Consider the following 19309-nt stretch of genomic DNA (forward strand, 5'->3'; position numbering starts at 1 on the left):
TCAGTATTAAAGCAAATGATATTTGGTTTGTTTCTAACAGTACAAGTACAAAAACTTTACATTTTCTCAATGAAAACTATTAAAAGGTGAGCTAGATTATAATGAATGGTAACTGGGAATACTATTGTTGCTTCCAGTGAAATGCCAAACCATTATGAAAACTGAAAAATGGTATGTGCTGTCTGAGAATGCAGTCAAGTGGGTGCAGAAAACTGTTTTTCTTTACTCTCCTTCTGTTCAGCTGCTGCTATTGTGGCTGTTGCTAACTATCCAGTCTAAATCATCCAAGATTGTAGTTGCTGCAATACATTCAGCTGTCAAGTTTATTGGTCTCAAAAACATAAAATTAGGTCCAATACAACAGTGCTGCACTAAATTCTGCCTCCATGAAGGTTATGTTATTAAATTTTTTTTTTTTACTGTCTCAGAGGTGTTGGATCGGCTTTATCAGCATTTTGGAGGCTATTCTGCAGTGTGCTTGAATTATATGGTGTCACACCAAGTGGTGTTTCTATTATTTAGGCAAAGTAATGGCAACATTTATCGGTATAACGTGGTGTAATTCAACAGTGCTATCACTATTGTAAAAAGACATTTGAATCAACACCTCTCTGACAAAACTACCTCAACAAAAACTGACTATTAACAGCTTTATGAAGGTAGAATTTATTGCAGGACTGTTGCACTGAACAGAACAAACTTTAGACCGCGTACCCAATCAACAGGCAAACAAGTGTGTATATTTTACTGCTATTAGAAATACTATATTTTTATTTTCAGCATCTGTGTGTGAGTTGAGATACACATGTATCATTGAAGCTAAGGTCAGCTGCAAATTCAACTCTGAAAGGTCAGAGAACAGTGTTAAAATCCATCATCGGATTCCTCATCCCAGCTGCACTTTTCCTGAGTCGTCTTGGCGAAATCCTTTTCCACGTTGTAAACAAAGTCAGGATCATCTTTGTGCCTCCGGTTCCTCTCAAACATTTCGTCCATTTGGCCCTTCTTGCGAGCCAGCTTCTCATCGTCTAGTTTGTTCAGGTCTTCGTCGGGGTCCAGGCGGAACGAGGTCAGGCTTTCCTCCAAGCTCAAGCCCTGCATGTGATCTCGCAGGATGATGTGGAGCTTCTCCAGCTGGCTCTGGGACACACCCTCCAGGTAGTCCCTGTGCCGGGGGTGGTTCTTCAGCCTTTCAGCGGCCATGCTGTGGTCTGCAGGTAGAGTGGAGAGGGCATCAAGGATTTAAACTGCTTAGTGTAGGCAGAAATCTACAGGGTCATATGAATCTGCAGTAGCCCTTACTGACCCCCATTATGTTCCGTCATGTTTTAAAGGGTCATGCTGCCAATTTTACATGTTAAATTGTGTTTACAGGCCGGGGCAAGCACTTCTGAATATGAGGGGGAAAAAAAGTAGTATTAAGCCTTTTTTGGCTCCAAAGGAAGTTTAATCTAATCTGATAAATTGCCTCCAGTGATGTCACTCAGTGGTTATGTTGCATTGTGGGCAATGTAGGAGCCAGGTTATGAAAAAGAAAAGGACACGTGGAATAATGAGGGCCATATTGCTTGTTCACGTTTTTGTTTATTTGTTTCGAAAGGGTCCATAACGACTCCAACAGTTTTCTAGGTGTGCAAAGCGAGACCAGTGGACTACTTTTCAAAACCCGGTGCCTTCATTACCTACAGTGCAACTGAGTGACATCTGTGGAGGGAATTTTTCAGACTACAAACCTACTCAGTAAAACTCCCAAAGACCTTTGAACACACTAAAATTGGTGATGTTACTCTTTAAGAAGCCAACAGGTCCAGTACACATTACTGAATATAATTGGCACATTCATTTTTCCCCTAGGACCCCAGAAAACATGGCTTATTTGAGCACAGATTTACAGCAGACATCAATCAAACTAATCAGGGTTTTGGTACTGGACCCTGGACAACAATAATACCACAATTTTGCCAAATAGGTAAAGAGTAAAGTAAAGAGGTTTTGAGCGTGTATGACTCACAAAATAATTGTCTCGCCTTACCAGAATATTTGGAGAAGTTCCTCACAGGTATTATTCTTTTTCGAACCCTTTTGGTTTCCTTGTCTTCATAAATTAACACTATAGAGGGAGGACTGAACTGCACTCCACATCGTTTTGCCTCGAAACTCATCCTCTGTTTCTGTCTGCAGCAAACTATTTATCAACTGGTCTCCACTTGGAGTTCAGAGACAAACGACTACATAACTTAAACCACAATAGTTAATGTATTTATTTACGGACGTTGGGAAATTTAGCCTGAATTTAAGAAACTGGCTGTGAGCTTCGGAGATGATGTGAAGTGAAGCTTCCTGGACGTTACCTTGGTGGCGGACCTGTCTGTCTTCACCGAAGCCTGACTATAATTCGAGCAAAAACATTAAAGTCTTATTTTTCGATCACACTGACGGGATTTTTAATGATTTCTTGTTGTAGCATCCGTTGAATTTACATTATCATCCCCTTCGACTTTTCCCACAGTGTCCGTTTATTTTTCTTTCTAGTCCGGCACCGTCAAAGCTTCCCTGGAACTACAAAAGGGTCCTTCAGATTGTTATTCCGGAAACACTTTGAAAGAGTGCTTTAAAGTGTCACACTAATAGCTAGATAAACAGACTACACACGCTGTTTTAAGCTTGTTGTAGTTCACCGTTGCCGGTTTGATGTATTTTGAACTGTTTTCTGTTCTGGCTTTTCTATCGAGATGTCACTGTTTGACCGAGAAAGGTAAGGTATATTGTTAGACCTCCTAGCTTAAACTGATTTGTGTGTCGCCAAAGCTTTGAACTGAATGGGGGAAAAGTTCCTAAGTTTAGAATGAAAGGTGTCAATGATGTTTTATTAGAACTAACAAAGATAAGTATGCTCTAAATGTATTTTGACAGTTACACCTGAAGCTCTGCTATGTGTAGTCCTGTGCTCTTGCCTAATAAAATCGTAATATTTTTGTAGTTGAAAAGAATGAGAACACCTGTGGTCTTTTGAAGCAGCTGCTCGAATCCACATCACTTTCAGTGGAAATCAACAAGAAGGGTCTTCACAGGTACCAACACTGCTTTTCCAAACATATAACAGTAACCGTCTTTTAAGGCTCACAGTGAGAGGATGGGATCTCTGATGTGTTTACAGGGAGGTGGTCACCACGGTGGAGCTCAGCCCTGGTGAGCTCAGTGGTGTCAGAGCTTTGCTGCTTCATAGATGGCCCAGAGGCGTCTTTGTTGATCCGTACCAGCTCGCGTCTCTGAGGGATCAAAGTGACTGGCAGGTAAGACTCACACGTTTGTGGAAATAAGCACTACGAACCGCATTTGTGTACACCATGTATGTACTAATTATTTATCTATTTACCTCTAAGATATTAGTAGATTCAGCCATTGACCTCGAGGTGCCAGCTCACAAGGCTTCAGGATTTGTCACCTATGTGTATCCCACTCCTGATGGACCAGCTCCAAGGCTGATAAAAGTAACTATTCCCATACATGGTCGCTACCATGAGCCTTCTTTTGATGGGAAAACATATACATCAGTTGACATAGATGCTCCAGAGCTGCTGCTACGGACTGAAAAATGTAAATGGATTTCTTTTTCTATTGTCTCTTTTCATAAGGTTTATGCCACCCTTTGTCTTGATCTAAACTTCTGTCCTCCATCCAGGTACACAGCTCAAAGACTTAGAGCCACATACTGTCGTCGACGCCCCCTGTACTCCCGACAATTCAAGCACATGTTCATGGGTTAAACTCCAGCATCAGCAGGTGGTTCTTTCTGAGTCTTCTCAAATATTAAATGAAAAAAAGAAGTCCATCTCTTTATGATGCTAAATGTCTATTATTCTCCTTCTTTTGCCACTCAAAAATATCTTGTAAACTGTAGGATCAAGGCCCAGTGAGTTTACAGTTTCCAGTTGGTGACGGGTCTCTGGTGACGCCTGTCTGCGGTGGAACTCTTCTAGTCACGATGATCTGCTGTGCAGCGCTGTCAAAGTACATGTGGAAACATCGAATCATTTAAACTGTGATGGTCGGCGTAGCATATTTTAAAGAGCTCATGAGCTTATAATTATACAGTTTTGTCTGATAGCAGGTTTAATTCTGGCATCACTTGAATCCTCTGAGGTGACATAAACCAAGTTCAGGTCTGTTATTAAGTCCAGGTTCCTGGTTTTACTCTGAATTCAGTTGACCTTGTTCTTGAAATATGCCTCAGTTACTGTAAGTAAACAGCTAAACCTTTGTTTTGGTTAGTCCTCTAATTTGTGTTCATAATGTTCTGTTTTTCTTGGATCTGTCATCTGAACAAAGCCCAGAAAGATGACGCACTAATTTATTTATTTAGACACTTAACTCAAGAGCATCTGTGGCCAGACATCTTTTAACTCAACTGCAAAATAAATTTTAACTCCAAATGATAAAAAAGCAAAGATCTGTGTTGGTTTTTGTCTTGTTGAACTAAAGACTTTTCCTGTCTTGTACTGGCAATAAAGTTTTGCTCTATTGTGTTAAAACTCTATTGTGTAAAAGTATAACTGCAGGCTCATAAAGCTGCAGTGCATATAAACACCACACCACAGATGGGACTAGTTAAAAATACTTGCCTGATATCAACTCCTGTGTCCTTTTATTAAATATTTCATTTTGACATCCAGCACAACACCAGATGCCTCCAGAGTAGAGACTGGGCAGATAATGTAGACTGGTGCAGATGTTGGGTGTAAAGAAGTTTGTTCAAGTCATACACTTGTGTTACATCATTGCAGTAATCAGATTACCTTCTTCAACCTCTACAGTCTGTCAGTACCAAAGTATATTGTACAGCTGCCAATGGTGAAATGTTTACTGAAGTACTGTTCTCAACTTCAGTTTTGAGCTACTTGTACTTTACTAGAGTATCTCCATGTTGTGCTCCACTACATTGTGAAAAGTCAATATTGTACTTTTTACCCGACTAAACATATTTGCTGTCGTAGTAAACAGCAATAATACAGTAAATAATACTGCAGATTTGTATTTTTAATACAAACTATATATCAACTGATTAATAATGATGCATTATCATGGATTGAGTTTATAAAATAGCTCCACCATGACAACGTGCAACATGACCGATTCTTCCACATTAACGCATTGATGTTTATCATTCAGTAATATGAAATATATTATTCTGAAACGCTCCACTCTACATACAGAACTCCTCTTATTTTGGTGTATTTTGATTTCAACACTTCCATTCTTCAGTAAAGTAAGATTTTGAATGCAGGGCTTTCACTTTTAACAGGAATTTTACACTTTACACTTCACTTAACTACTTGTATTAAAGTCAAATATCTGAACACCTCCACCACTGGCAGCTGCACATTGTTCAGACCCATTACGTCTGATTCCGGTTGAGATCCATTTAATACACTATTAATGAGGTAATAACACAAACTAAGAAATATTTATTTAAGTGAATAAACAAGCTGTTCCCAGAGGAAAGATGAGGTCACCAGAAGACTGTTTGAAGCTAGGCAGGTGGCAGGGTCCGCCACATATAAACAAGGTAAACAGTATGTAACTGTGTTATCCTTTAAGGTCAGTTTGTTTAGTCACTTTATACAGTTGTGAAAACAGAGAGGGAGTTTGTTTAAACGTGAAGAATCAGGAAATGAAGATTTTTATCTGCTGTTTAAGATTTTATCTCAAAAACTACATAGTGCACCTTTAAGACGGAATTAAAGGACATTGGTTTAAAAGTGGTTTAAATATCCACACACAGAAATAAATGTAGATGAATGCCTCATTGATAAGCCCCAAGTCAGCTGATGATGAGTGTGTATCAATCAGCCTGATCTTCACATACTGTAAATGTTGAACTACATTACCTAAAATGCTTTTCGACCTGATTCACAACTTGTAACTTCCAGTGTCTGAAGTCTCAGTTTTTTTTCCCCCTCTTTCACTTTTTTTTTTAGTGTTAATAGATCTCTAGTTATCAGCAGTGCAGTTTGCACCCTGGCTGTGGTCTCAGGACGCAGGCAGCACACAGACTTCACGCACCATTCATTTGAAGCACTTATTGAACAGGGCTGGGTCGGTAGTTCCGCTTCCCCTTCGCCATAGCGGAATTATCCAAGGGCCGAAAAGATAGAAGAAAAGTTGCATTGTAAATAGTTGTAGTCACGTTTTCACTAAGTTATTTGTACTTGTCGTGTACCATCACGGCCCCATGTGACAGATGAAGTACTTTTTGACGGATTTACAGTCGTTCTCCTGCCCGTCGAGGATCGTCCGGGAGTCAAGTTCTATTCAAGTTTAAGTGGTGTGGAACCTCCGGTGAGCTCCGCCGCTCCTGCGTCGTCTTCGTTAGCCCGCAAATAAAGCAACCTGCTACCGAACCGTTCGGCACTTTGCAGCCTCCTGTAGTGTCGTTTAAACCAACTCTTAGCAATGCTAACTTCTCCGGGGACACCTTTTAAGTTTTGTTGGCAGGCTCGGTAGCGTTAGTTAGCTGAGAGCTTATCACCGAGCTCCTGGGAGAGCAAGCGTTATGGTAGCTTGTCGTGCTAACCTTAGCTAGCTTATAGCTAGCACACTTGTTGGCCAAGTAGTTAATGCTAACGTTAGCTTGCTAGCCGCCCCTGTTGTTGCTCATTTGAAGGACACTTCTGCATAGACAGAACAGTTATACGGGGAGATAATCGGCTGAATTTCGGTATGTTGGCATTATTTATCTTAACAAGAAACAACTGAAGTGTCCACATTGTTTTTTTCTGTACCATGTGAACCAGCACAATAGGAACTTGCATTATTCTTTTATCCTCATCTGGGCTACTTTACAGTCTTCTTTAGCTGCGAAATGGGACACAAAGAAGAAACTGCGTTTTCTGAAAATGCTCTTTACATTTCTCAGACTTATGCTGTGGTCTGAGAGGACGAGTAATTTGTCTAAATAAGCTGTGGTGACTGTTTTTGTTCCGCTATTACCTACTCAAGTGTAACAGTATCTGCTCTCCCCTTCATTAGCTCTTAGTTAGCTACATACTGCCAACTACTTTCCTCACCCTCTCATCCACTCTTGTTGGTCTGTTGTAGTTTTTTTGTGCTTTTAATTCTGTCAGAATGTAGTTTTTAATGCTGAGATAAAGGGATGAGACTGAACATTGCAGGCTGTGTGTTGAGTTAGATTTCTGTCCCAAACAATCAAGTCCCAAGATGATGTTGTTTTCATTATTACTGAACTACTTTTACATATATAACCCTCCAACAGTCCCTTACATTGTTGGGCTGCATGGTATTGATTCATAGTAGAAAGGAGTTCCATGTTTATTAAAACACTAGTAATTTATATTCTTATCAGTGTCTGATTTTCCTCCAGGTACCTCTTCCTTTCTCTTCTGCTGTCATTTTCGGCACATCATCCCGTGGCGCATGAGCACACCCGTGCCTTGTGTTGATGTGAGCGCTGCCTCGCTCCCCAGTCTGTCTGTCACCCTGTCCATCCTCGCCCGCTGTGCTCCCCAAGCCCTTTTAGCCCTGTTAGGCTCCCAACAAACTACAACCTATAGCGATGTGTGATAACGGAGACCCTGAGGATAAACCCCCAGCCCCTCCGGTCAGGATGAGCAGCACCATCTTCAGCACTGGCTCTAGCAAAGACTCGCTGTCAGCCAACCACAGCTCTAAACCTCTGCCGTCTGTGCCCGAGGAGAGAAAACCTCGTAATAAGATCATCTCAATCTTCTCTGGGGCTGAAAAAGGTGAGAGGAAGAGTTCGACGGGGAACTGTATTAACTTTAAAGTCATTCTTATGTAGTTGTGTAATTCTAATGAGGGTTTGGTTTCTTTCAGGTGGTCGAAAGAAAGATCGAGACAAAGAACGACCAGAGATCTCACCACCTTCAGATTTTGAACACACCATACACGTTGGTTTCGATGCTGTCACGGGGGAGTTTACTGTGAGTTTGTTGGCACTGACACTTTTTTTTTCTCTCTCTCTGCCAGTAACCCCTGCTTTTTGACACTTGACTGTCAACTTAAACACACATTTACATAACAGTTTGACACCATGTCATCCTTGTCCAACCCAGGGTATGCCAGAGCAATGGGCTCGACTGCTCCAGACCTCAAACATCACCAAGTCAGAGCAGAAGAAAAACCCGCAGGCTGTGCTCGACGTCCTTAAGTTCTACGACTCCACAGGCAATGGTCGCCAGAAGTACCTCAGCTTCTCATCCTCTGGTGAGGCCCCGAGTTAACTTGTGACATTAAGTTCAAATTCAAAGTCTGCGCTGTCTTTGTAGGTGAAAGTTGATTATTAACATAAAATTTTTTCTCTTCTCATGAAGAGGAATTTAATCAATGTGATCTGCTGTAAAACACTCAGTAATCAATCAGGTGTTACAATGAACAAAACAGTTCAGTGTGTCAGCTTTGAATCCTTCATGAACACTTTGAACACTGTTCAGTCTGTTCCTTTTTATTTTTTCATTCACAGAAAAAGACGCTTTCACCCCCGGGCCACAGTCGGTGAGTATTTTAAGACTGGTTAAACTGTTGTAATAAGTGTTTTGTCTTATAAAAAGCTAACAACTTTCTTTTTCACCCCATATTAGCCTGTCAAAAAAGGCACCGAACCCTCTTCTCCAAATATCAAAGCCATTGATGATGATGACGATGATGAAGCTCCCCCTCCTGTTGTGGCACCGAGGCCAGAACATACAAAGAGTGTAAGTCACCGGCTTTAAGTAGACCTGACGGCATAATGGTTATTCATATACAGCTAGCTTTCTTTGCGAACTTGTATTTACTTTTTTTGTTTGACTTACGTTATTGTCGTGTGGAGCAGGTGTATACTCGCTCCGTTATTGACCCCATCCCTGCTCCGAGCACGTGTGTGGACGGAGACGTCGCCTCCAAGGCTGCAGACAGACAGAAAAAGAAGGGCAAGATGTCTGACGAGGAGATCATGGACAAACTGAGTAAATAATCTCACAAATCTGTTGTCACAACATAACAGCATTTTAAACCCCAGCTGTTTCCTTCATGTTATGTTATTGTTATGTGGCTTACAGGAACCATCGTCAGCATTGGAGATCCCAAGAAGAAGTACACCAGATATGAAAAAATTGGTCAGGGGTGAGTGCGGGTCCTTTTGTTGCATGTTGGGATTTAAGTTTTTATCTATGCTATGTTATAATGCATTTATAGTAACGATAAGCTCTTAATTGTCTCAACCTTTTCAACAAAATCTGCTCTTTTTTTTGTATTAAGTCAACTTGTTCAGCAGTCAGAAACACTGTAATGATGCCCTCCTGATTCCTATAAAGTTTTTTTTGCAGAATATGTGAATAAGTTATTGCTTGATTGGGTTAAAAAAAAAAGCTGTCTTCAGTGAAACCCTAAGTATGTTCTGAGATAGATCCTAGATCCCCGGTTGAAGAATCGTTCTCGAGTTTCTCAGTCAGTAACATACAAACAAAGCATCTTGTCATGACTCTGTTAGATGAATCACATCTTTTGTGTGAAATTGTGGCAACATGAATACGTCTGTGTGTAATACTTTTGCAGACATGTTTGAGTGGACTGTTTGTTACAATGTGCATCGAGGTAAATTGCTAATCTCTTTCTTCTCACAGGGCATCAGGAACAGTATTCACAGCCATCGATGTTGCCACAGGACAAGAGGTAAAGAGTGACTGAGTAAAAGATGAGGAAATGTGGACTGACGGGGTACAGAGTAGAGTTGTAGGGCTCACTACATGAAAGTGAACACTTAACTTACAGTATGCTTTATCAATATAACACATTTTCTACAAGAAATACAGCAGCAGTTAAAATGAGTCTGTAATGTCTGCAGAACAGCTGCAACTGTGGCCACAAGTGACACTGAAAACTTGCTGTATCAGTAGCACTCCTAACATTAGGAGTAATCAGATTAGCAAAATGACTCAGTGCTGTGAGTAACAGTACACAACAATAGTTATTTAAGTTGGCTAACATGAGCGGACATTAGCTAACAATAGTCATCATAAGTCATACTAGACTGGTAAGGGTGTGTTGAGTTCAGTGAGTTCAACTTTTCATTTCTAACAAGACAAATAGACTGTTTCTTCTGTAAAAGGTAACTTAGTCTTGCTTTAAATAAACTGACACATGTTGAATACCTTCAACATCAGTATTTGACGACCTTTGCCATCTTTCTTTAGAATCACTTACTGCACCATTAAAGAGAGGAGTCAATAAGAGAAAGCAGTTTGAAAGTTTGTAATACATAACACTTTGGCAGTCATAATAAAGACAAAGGAAAAAGATCTTTATACTAACATGGTCTCTGGGGTCATTTGTCAGATTTGGTCATTCTGAATCTCTGATCTCTCTCCCTCTCTCTGTCCGTTTAAAGGTCGCCATTAAACAGATCAACCTACAAAAGCAGCCGAAGAAGGAGCTGATCATCAATGAAATTCTAGTGATGAAGGAGCTGAAAAACCCCAATATTGTCAACTTTTTAGACAGGTAAGACTCACAGTAAACCTGCAGCATAACATCTCATATTAAATATAACAAATCCAACATGTTGTCACAAAAGCATGGATGGACACCAGTGTGTGACGGCGTGTGTTTGTGTTCGTATGTCAGTTTCCTGATGGGGGAGGAGCTGTTTGTAGTGATGGAGTATCTGGCCGGTGGCTCGCTGACAGATGTGGTTACAGAGACCTGCATGGACGAGGCCCAGATAGCTGCTGTCTGCAGAGAGGTACACTGCACTCTTTGCAACAGGAGCCACATGAAAGATATCAAATCTGAGATCCTTTGTGTCAAAGTTGGAGACAAAACTAAAGCTTACTTCTCCATCTCCTCTGCAGTGTTTACAAGCGTTGGAGTTCCTGCACGCGAACCAGGTCATTCACAGAGACATTAAAAGTGACAATGTGTTGCTTGGAATGGATGGCTCTGTCAAGCTGAGTAAGTCCTGTACTGATGTTATCATGAGCAGCCTGTTAAACGTCCTTTCACTATAACTGTGTATTTACTCTTATCCATCTCCTCAACAGCCGATTTTGGCTTCTGTGCCCAGATCACTCCAGAGCAGAGTAAACGCAGCACCATGGTAGGCACGCCTTACTGGATGGCTCCTGAGGTGGTGACCAGAAAGGCTTATGGGCCTAAAGTAGACATTTGGTCACTGGGTATTATGGCCATCGAGATGGTTGAAGGAGAGCCTCCCTACCTGAACGAGAACCCACTACGAGTGAGTGATAACAGTTGGAACCCTCTTGGTTCTTAAACTTTCCTCTGTTTATTTTAGTTATCTTTACATGTCGTTTATTTACAATTTATGACATGAAACTCTCCCAACTGTACAGTGAACACATTTATTTAACAAATTCACATACAGCTAAAAGGTCAAAAAGGTGATTAATTGGATCATGGATTAGTTTGTCAGACTTGCGCAAAGTTGCTGAAAAACTGCACTCCTCAAACTGTGATGACTCAACACAGAAGCAGGACAAGTCCCATGAGAGATCACCCTGCTCTCCACATGCACTCACAACAGCCAGGCCCTACACAGCTGACTTGTTGTTAGTTGAAGTTGTCAAGATGCACATATTTCTGTCCAGTTTGACGGCTTTATCAGCTGATTCGTTCTTTGTTTACATATACAAGGAACTGGACCAAAACGCACTGTTGGTTTACAGATCACACTCATTCTATCTGGAAATAATGATTCAAAAAAAAAAAAAAAAAAAACTAGCCCCAGGGAGTGTTATCTGATATCACCTACAGTTTGCTGTCTGTTTTTCTGTAAAGTCGGATTATGCAACTGTAATGAAGCGCTGGAAAGGACAATGTGATGGCTATGTGAACGCTGTGTTGGAAAATGGTGTGCATTTTATACAACAGAATTAATAGTTTTTAAACCGATCAGACTAATTATTTGTTAGACCTGATTCAGTTGCTGCAAGTGGGTTGTTTCCTGAAACTAGGTTTGACAGTTCCTGATGTTCCCTTTTCTGTCGTCTCTTCCCCTTTGGCAGGCGTTATACCTGATTGCCACAAACGGCACACCCGAGCTTCAGAACCCTGAGAAGCTGTCTCCGGTCTTCAGAGATTTCCTCAACCGTTGCTTGGAAATGGACGTAGAGAAACGAGGCGGAGGCAAAGAGCTGCTGCAGGTTATACAGCTCTTCAGTCTCCTCAGTGTTTTTTTCCATTGAACGTCTCTTGTGTTTTGATTAAATCGACACACAATTCACTGGTTTTATCCTCTCTTATCTTTGTGCAGCATCCGTTCCTGAAGCTGGCAAAGCCCCTCTCCAGTCTCACACCTCTCATCCTGGCAGCCAAGGAGGCCATGAAGGGCAACCGTTAGCTGGTGATAAAGAGCTACCCTGCCTTCCCATGCTGTGCACAGATACGTGCCAACCATTTAGATTTCGTGCCAGACAATAGGCTGAGAGTGATTCGCCACTCTTGATGCACCAGCCTTATAAGCCCTGACAAACCTCACTGTGAAGAAGACCAAAAATCTAGAGCACAACTCCACCGCTGTCCATATGAACTCTTTTGTCACTCAGACGTCAGAAGACAAGTCAAACTCAAGTGCGTAGTTTCAGAGTCGGGCGTAGTTATTTTGTACAACGAATCTCCTGGTGACTAGTTAGGGCTAGGCTTGTATTTAACTTGGAATGAAGAAGATGCCTAGTTCTACTTAGTTTTTTTTAATCAACTGCCTTAAACAAATGCAAAATGTTGCCTAATGTATTGTTGATTGTGTCAGTGTTTCTCTTCCCATGATTTTTACTACCTTTGTAATTGACCTTTTCAGCTCGTCAGTGTCTTAGTTATTTTGATACTTGAATTTCATGTGTCCCCCTTCTTGTTATATAGTTGGTCTCATTTAATGAACACTCTTGCTATTTCCACATTTGACTCGTGTTTTATGGACATTTTCTCTGACCGGTTTTTATAGGAAACATTTCAGTACAGTCGTCATTATGAACATTTGCTGTGATCGTGTCGTCCTTCGATTGCCACAGCTGACAAAAGACCTACTGTACCAGTTCTTCCCCTGTATCATTAGTCTTCTGATACCAGAGGTGCACCTTACAGGCAAATTTAAATGTTAGATTGACAGGGTTTATACTTTCTTCCTTATTGTTATTAAAAATGAGTATTGTATGTCGAACTCTGTCCTTTGTGTTCTTCTGGACTAAACAAATGCGCTTTTCCCGTGTTGTGTATATTGTGTACTAAATAATAGGGTGGCCATATCATGATAGTTAGCAGTCGTAGGCATGGTAAGGACAATTTGCTGACTGTTTAGTTTTCTCCGTTGAATGACTAACAACTCTGTCTGCACACTCAAATAAATGCAACTGTTTGTGCTTTTGTGATCTGGGTCTAAAAATGATTGGTGTGCAGAAATGTCACCTTATCTGAAGCCACACAGGGAAACAAACATGAAACTAGACTGAAAAAAATGATGCAATATAACATCAGTAACCTTTTACATGTATATTTGGTGAAAGTGATGCAATATAAGATCAAAAACCTCTTATTTATTTACTGCATATTGGAAGTCATTTAATATCAGTGTTGGCTTTGTAGTGAGCCTGGGTTGTTTTAAATTTTGTATTATTAAGTGGAAAAGCATTTTTTTTAAATGTGAGAAAATATTTTGGTGATTTAATTGTGTACTTTTATTCTGAAGTCTTTGCCCGGAAGTGTTCCTCTGATCTCCGGCTGCTGTAAAAAGCAGTCACCGGGACGAAACTGCGGTTCTGTTCTGTTTGTCTGGACTTCGTGTGTAATGGCAGCCCAAATGAAAGACAAAGAAGCCTACCAAAGACTGAACTATCTGTACCAGGTGGGAAGTGAAGAATACATTAAAAGCTACTCGCTGTCGTGATGTCATCGGCAGTAGTCACATGGCTAACATGCTAGCTACCTGGCTAACAACTTTTCTTTACCGGTGTTATCCCTCCACAGGCTGCACATTGTGTTCTGTCGCAAAACCCGGAGAATGTGGAGCTGGCTCGTTTCTACTGCTTCACACAGAAGACTATTGCGAGACGATTAGTCCTCAGGCAGTAAGTTAATTATGTGTCAGTATTATCAAGAGGCGTGTATGTCACCAAGTATTAGTTTTATTTTGAAGGCAGAGTCACAGCAGGGCCTGTCGGTCTCACATGATTAATTGTTTTGCATCACATTTTTATTTGTTGTTGTTTTCCATTGTTGCCAAGGGATTTATTAATACATGAGCATTTACGCGGCTTAATAAAGCTATTGGGACCCCCATTTTATTTTGATGAGCTCGTAACTGGTGACATTTTAATGTTTTTTTATGCAACAAATGGGCCTACTGTTCATGGGATTTGTGGATTTAAACCACAAATCCCATGAAAAAGACCAAAACCCACAATGAATTGAGCTAACTCACAAATGTCTGAGTAGCCACAGCCTGATGAATCATGTTTCTATGACCCTTAGAGCTCCTTCTGTTCAAAAACTATTAAAAACAAATGAGTGAGCTTTGAGCATTGTAGATTAATTTGGGTCAGTCACATACACCACCCTGTTAATATTCGCTTGAGCATCAAATGTATATGAATCCATAGATAAGAAATATAAAATAGTCCTCAGCAGATGCTCTACTTTCTCCTGTTTGACAAACATTTACTCCAGACCACAGTGCCCCACTCAGTTCAAACCAAAGGGCTGTGGGATGAGACAATGACAGATGGACTAACATACTGTTGTTTTTGGTCTTTTCACAGGATTAAAAGCTGTATTAATTAAGTGAATTGTTAATTTGATTGCAGGGATCCATCAGTGAAGAGAACATTATGCAAGAAGTGCTGCTCATTGCTCATCCCAGGTGTCACTGCTACGACAAGACAGCGAAGTAAGTCACTGATCATGTTATAGTGACGGTCCGGCTCCTGATGTTTACTTTCCCCATGTTACCTTTCAGTACATGTTAAACTGTTGCTGTATGTGCTTCATCTGAATTGAACTTCCTTTTTTTCTCATCAGGGAAAAAAAACAAGACTCGCTTCACGGTCATGAGGTGCCTCAGCTGTGGGCAGAGCAAGACGTTACTGAATAATCCAGACTACAGTTTGTGGGTGGACCGTCCCGAGGCTCAGATGGAGCAACAAAAGCAGCCAGGTGACAAGAACTCAACTCGACGCTGTACAGCAGCATCACAGAGGATTGTTTCCATACGAATACCATGAATATCTAAACTGTACTCTGCATTGAGGCATCAAGATTCATGGTGTGAAACCAGGTTTTTTGTTATCAATTTGAATGATTTATCTGGAACCTAAAAAGCCTCAAATTCAGACTTCTCAACTCCCATTAAGACCAAAATGACTTGGAAAAAGGGCAAATGTACGTTTCTGACTATTTATTCTCTCTCACCCACAGAGCCTTCTCGTAAGAATCAGCCGAAAGTCAAAAGGCGTGATGGTTCAGTTCCTTCTTCTAAGCCCAGCGCTGCCCCGAGCAGCACCAGCACCTAGCAGCACTTCCCCTCTTCTCACTGTGAAATATGAAGGACTGATATTTATCCTTTTTGTTTTGTAGCTTTATTGTGTTACTTATCTCCAGTATCCGAGGAGGCAGTCTGATAATATTTGAATCCAGACTTTTCACTTCTGTATTTTAGTAATTTATTGATTCAGTGAGCTTTTGGCCTCTGAGAGATCTTTTTTAGTTTTTCTCTTTAAGTTCATCCGTTTGTCAGCGTGTCATTTTTGGTGCTACCAGCAGATGGCAGCATTTGTGTGACAGAGTTAAAGGAAGAAAATGTTGGTCGGGATGTAGTGTTTTTTTGGGGGGGGGGGTGTTTTTTAAAGGAAAACTTCATTGATACCAATAGTTTTATTAAAAACTGCCAACAAGAATGGAAAATGCATTAACTTGCCTTTCTTTAATGCTTAATATGTTACATTTTCTGTACAGGCAACAGTAAACATCTTTTGACCGATAACAATTGGTTGCCAAATACTTTCCCATGAAGGTTGATTTAAAAGAGTTTGTAGACTTTGTAGTTTCTTTTCACATTTTCTTCTTTTCTCCTTTGTCCCCCTTTGGCACTCTGAAACGTGTCTTCTGACTGTAGAGCAGGTTTTTGGCAAAGATCCTCGGGATATGGCCCATGTACAGGAGAAGAGCCAGTGTCATGCCTGGAAAACAGACATTCAGTGTGTTCACTTTTAAAGGGCTGGTTCAAAGAATGCACATACTGTATGTTTCATCGTAATGTAATTTACCTGTGAGAGAGCCCAGCCAGTAGACCACAGCATACTCTGTGAAGGTAAATCCAGGGCAATGGAAGGTGAGGCCATAGGCCAGGGATGGATTTATGTAAGCTGAGGTGTAGCCTCTACCTGCATAAGACAACAGACAACAACAAATGTTATGTTGGAGGATGAGTTATACCAAGGTGGAGTTCCATGACCTCATAATTTAGTGTTGTTTACAAGCAGAAACACTGATCATGATCAACAAAGACTATCAATGAAATACCATCCAAAGGAGCAATGTGTAGCTTTGAGGGAGATACTTAATCAGAAGAGAAAGACCTTCGTTGACTGATTTATTTTTTTTTTTTTATGTCTAAATACAAACTCTTAATTTTTCATGACTGAATAAACAAACTGACCTTAAAGGATGACACAGTTTCATACTGTTTTACTTTGTTTATATGTGGCGGACCCTGCCACCTTTCTAGCTTCATTTAGACCTTATTTTCCTCTTGAGAACAGCTTTGGAAAAAAAATAATATTCATGAATTTGCATTATTACCTCATTGATGTTGTAAGTATTAAAACTCTGAGTTTGAATTTCTTCTCCATAACCACATGCTGCCCCTTTAATGAGCGATACACTGTTTCCCTCTCTTATATCCCTTCAGCTTTCTTTGGCCAAATTCATAAAGAGATGCATGATTGGTGAGTCAGCTAGATGTTGCAAGGTTACAGTGACTGTGCAGACCACAGATGATACTGTGCATTCATTGATCAATAGCAAAATGAGAAGGTGTCATGTTGCCCTGATATCCCAGTGAGCTTCCACATGTTTATGTTTTAAAGTTGTAAAATTAAAATTGTATTTGTTACTGCCCTTTTTTTCTTTTTGGAGTGTTTTCTTTGTTCACTTTTTAGCCTCTTGGTTGTTAAAAGTGGGGCCTGGTTCACCTCAAACTTACCTGTGTGGGACAGGAAAGTGAGGAGGACAGCGATCAGGGGCACCTGGATCAAAGCGGATCTGCGCTCCAGGTTTAAGTGGATCAGATGAAAGATGAGCGCGCAAACAAACTCAGTGAAAAACCCATGAAGCAGAGAGACCTGCAGGGAGGTGCTGCACTCTCTCGCCATCAGGTTTTTGATCATGTGCATGTCTGTCAGCTCCAGGCCCCAGTAGTATCCAGCTGCAAGGAGGCCAAGGAAGGCCCCGAGAAACTGGGCTGCTACAGCAAGGAGAGTGGGCAGGGTGGTGGCGTCCATCTGCAGGAACTTCAGCAACACCAGGTTGGTGTTCCCTGTGGCGCCACCACAGATCACACCGTGGGTCAACAGCACCACAAACAGAATGGTCACAGTCACATCGGGGCCGAGGCCTCCAGCCCACTCACCCACCTCCACAATGGTCTGCACCTCCAGCCGACATGCCACCAGCATGAAAGCGGAAGCAAACTCTGTCATGAAGCTCAACCTTGGCCATTTCCTGAGGAGCGTTCGAACTGAGGCTGCGAAGACCACAACGGCCACAAAGTATCCGAGAGATGCGTTGAGTCCAGACATGGCTCACATCGGCCGTCCCCTGCTGTTTCTGTTCAAAAAGAGATGAATGAGGGGGTCTGACTCAACAAGCCTGTTTTCTGTTCGACAACGTGGCACATGCAGAGACACATTTCTTATCAGAGACACGTCAGGTTCGTTTGCCACAACCAGCTGCCAAAATACACATGGGCCTTTGCAAGGTCAGGTCAGGAAGCAGGCCTTCACTCACGAGTGATGTATCATTAGATTCTCTCTGCAGACTGAAACTGTAAATGTTATTCTTCTGTGCAAACAAAAACAAACCCCCACTGGATTATATAAAGAAAGTAGTGCTTGACTTTGAGTACAGAAAGGTTCCAGTAAACTAAACAATTTCAACCTACAGCATAATCCATGGTGTTGGTTCTCTATCACTGCACCTTCGTCTATCTTTTATATGTCTGCACTGACTCTAAAATGCCAGCGTCATCATCCCCAATGGAGACGGCCATCAATGCCAAACATATCAGAGTTTCCAGCAACAAAACTCTCTCATAAGCTTCCAGGAAGGCCCACTCTGAGCTCCACCTGCCAAACTACATCAGCAGTAACATCTTTACAGTAACATTTGTCTTTACTGTAACCCAAAGCTGCCATTCTTTTTTAAATGATCATGAAATGCTTTGATCATTTGTCTAATGTGTAACCGGTGAACTGTTTAAATTGTTTTATGGCATACAATGACTGAAGAGCTTTGTTGCAGGAGCTTAAACAACAGTAAAATAACAGTTCATAAAACAATAAGATGATCACTAAGCCTGTATGCAGTGCAGATAAGCATGTTTGTTCTTTTTTAATAGTTAGCTGCGTTAGTTTGCATGTTTTCTTCTTCGATATTTACAGTGTAAAGACACTCATTGGTTCTAATGTCACAATTAACATGTATTTTGTCTCCATCTTGTGGTTGAATACTAAACATAAGACACTGTATTCTGTAGGTAGTGTATAATGTGAATCTGTGAGTGATAGTGCAGAGAATTGGGTCTACACACTGAGAAGTGGCTGGGAATCTTCAAAAAGATGCTGTTTTGATTCATAAGAGACAATCTGGTGGCACCACACAGTAAATATATAAATATAACACTGAACCTTGTGTAGAAGATTGTTAAAAGGTGAGCCTACTTAGTTCTTACATGGTCTGATCTTCCATTAGTGCTGAAGACAAAAAACGCTGAAAAATGAGCCCTATTAAAAAACTGAAAAACTCTCACGGTAAATTAAATGAAAATAATTATGAGACAAAAAGTCACAATTATAATAATTAAATTTTGGTTTAGTTTTCATCTTATATATATACATTTATTTAACTGGGGCAAATGGACTTCCATGAACAAACATGACTGTCTGTGACTGACCAGGTAAAAACACTGTAGCTACTGATTGAATGCAGCTCCTGACCTGTGATTGGATCACACAGATCACATGTCAGATTAAAACCCGGAAGTGCTGCCGTTGACAATCCAATACAT

At 40.9% G+C, this 19309-nt stretch overlaps 5 protein-coding genes across 7 annotated transcripts; 3 read left to right on the plus strand and 2 right to left on the minus strand.

Moving 5' to 3' along the window:
- Positions 1-305: 305 nt before the first annotated feature.
- Positions 306-2398, minus strand: cep19 (centrosomal protein 19). Its single transcript, XM_030432344.1, has 2 exons — positions 2033-2398; positions 306-1211 (listed from the first exon to the last, which is right to left on the minus strand). Exons 1-2 carry the CDS (start codon positions 2160-2162, stop codon positions 865-867), a joined length of 477 nt encoding a protein of 158 aa, XP_030288204.1. The 5' UTR covers positions 2163-2398; the 3' UTR covers positions 306-864.
- Positions 2399-2563: 165 nt separating this feature from the next.
- Positions 2564-4526, plus strand: pigx (phosphatidylinositol glycan anchor biosynthesis, class X). Its single transcript, XM_030432341.1, has 6 exons — positions 2564-2755; positions 2981-3071; positions 3158-3293; positions 3384-3597; positions 3683-3783; positions 3902-4526. Exons 1-6 carry the CDS (start codon positions 2692-2694, stop codon positions 4037-4039), a joined length of 744 nt encoding a protein of 247 aa, XP_030288201.1. The 5' UTR covers positions 2564-2691; the 3' UTR covers positions 4040-4526.
- A 1489-nt stretch (positions 4527-6015) lies between these two features.
- pak2b (p21 protein (Cdc42/Rac)-activated kinase 2b) lies at positions 6016-13400 on the plus strand. 2 transcript variants are annotated; one of them, XM_030433502.1, is made up of 15 exons: positions 6016-6339; positions 7382-7763; positions 7855-7961; positions 8094-8244; positions 8501-8532; positions 8619-8732; positions 8852-8984; positions 9078-9141; positions 9642-9690; positions 10406-10518; positions 10642-10759; positions 10869-10968; positions 11058-11254; positions 12042-12179; positions 12290-13400. In XM_030433502.1, the coding sequence occupies exons 2-15, from the start codon at positions 7574-7576 to the stop codon at positions 12374-12376; spliced, it is 1593 nt and encodes a 530-aa protein (XP_030289362.1). In that variant the 5' UTR covers positions 6016-6339; positions 7382-7573; the 3' UTR covers positions 12377-13400. The 2 variants fall into 2 exon arrangements, with proteins under 2 accessions (XP_030289362.1, XP_030289363.1); XM_030433503.1 differs by lacking the exon at positions 6016-6339 and adding an exon at positions 6346-6718 and having other exon boundaries at positions 12290-12376.
- Positions 13401-13702: 302 nt separating this feature from the next.
- On the plus strand, positions 13703-16006 carry rpp21 (ribonuclease P subunit p21). Of its 2 annotated transcripts, none has more exons than XM_030433507.1 (5): positions 13703-13873; positions 13996-14096; positions 14832-14914; positions 15046-15289; positions 15442-16006. In XM_030433507.1, the coding sequence occupies exons 1-4, from the start codon at positions 13817-13819 to the stop codon at positions 15246-15248; spliced, it is 444 nt and encodes a 147-aa protein (XP_030289367.1). In that variant the 5' UTR covers positions 13703-13816; the 3' UTR covers positions 15249-15289; positions 15442-16006. The 2 variants fall into 2 exon arrangements, with proteins under 2 accessions (XP_030289367.1, XP_030289365.1); XM_030433505.1 differs by having other exon boundaries at positions 13704-13873; positions 15046-15180.
- Positions 15879-17888, minus strand: aqp12 (aquaporin 12). Its single transcript, XM_030433504.1, has 3 exons — positions 17228-17888; positions 16290-16406; positions 15879-16202 (listed from the first exon to the last, which is right to left on the minus strand). The coding sequence occupies exons 1-3, from the start codon at positions 17820-17822 to the stop codon at positions 16075-16077; spliced, it is 840 nt and encodes a 279-aa protein (XP_030289364.1). The 5' UTR covers positions 17823-17888; the 3' UTR covers positions 15879-16074.
- Between the last annotated feature and the right edge of the window lie 1421 nt (positions 17889-19309).

Source organism: Sparus aurata, chromosome 11, assembly GCF_900880675.1.
Source record: "Sparus aurata chromosome 11, fSpaAur1.1, whole genome shotgun sequence".
Classification (NCBI taxonomy): Eukaryota; Metazoa; Chordata; class Actinopteri; order Spariformes; family Sparidae; genus Sparus; species Sparus aurata.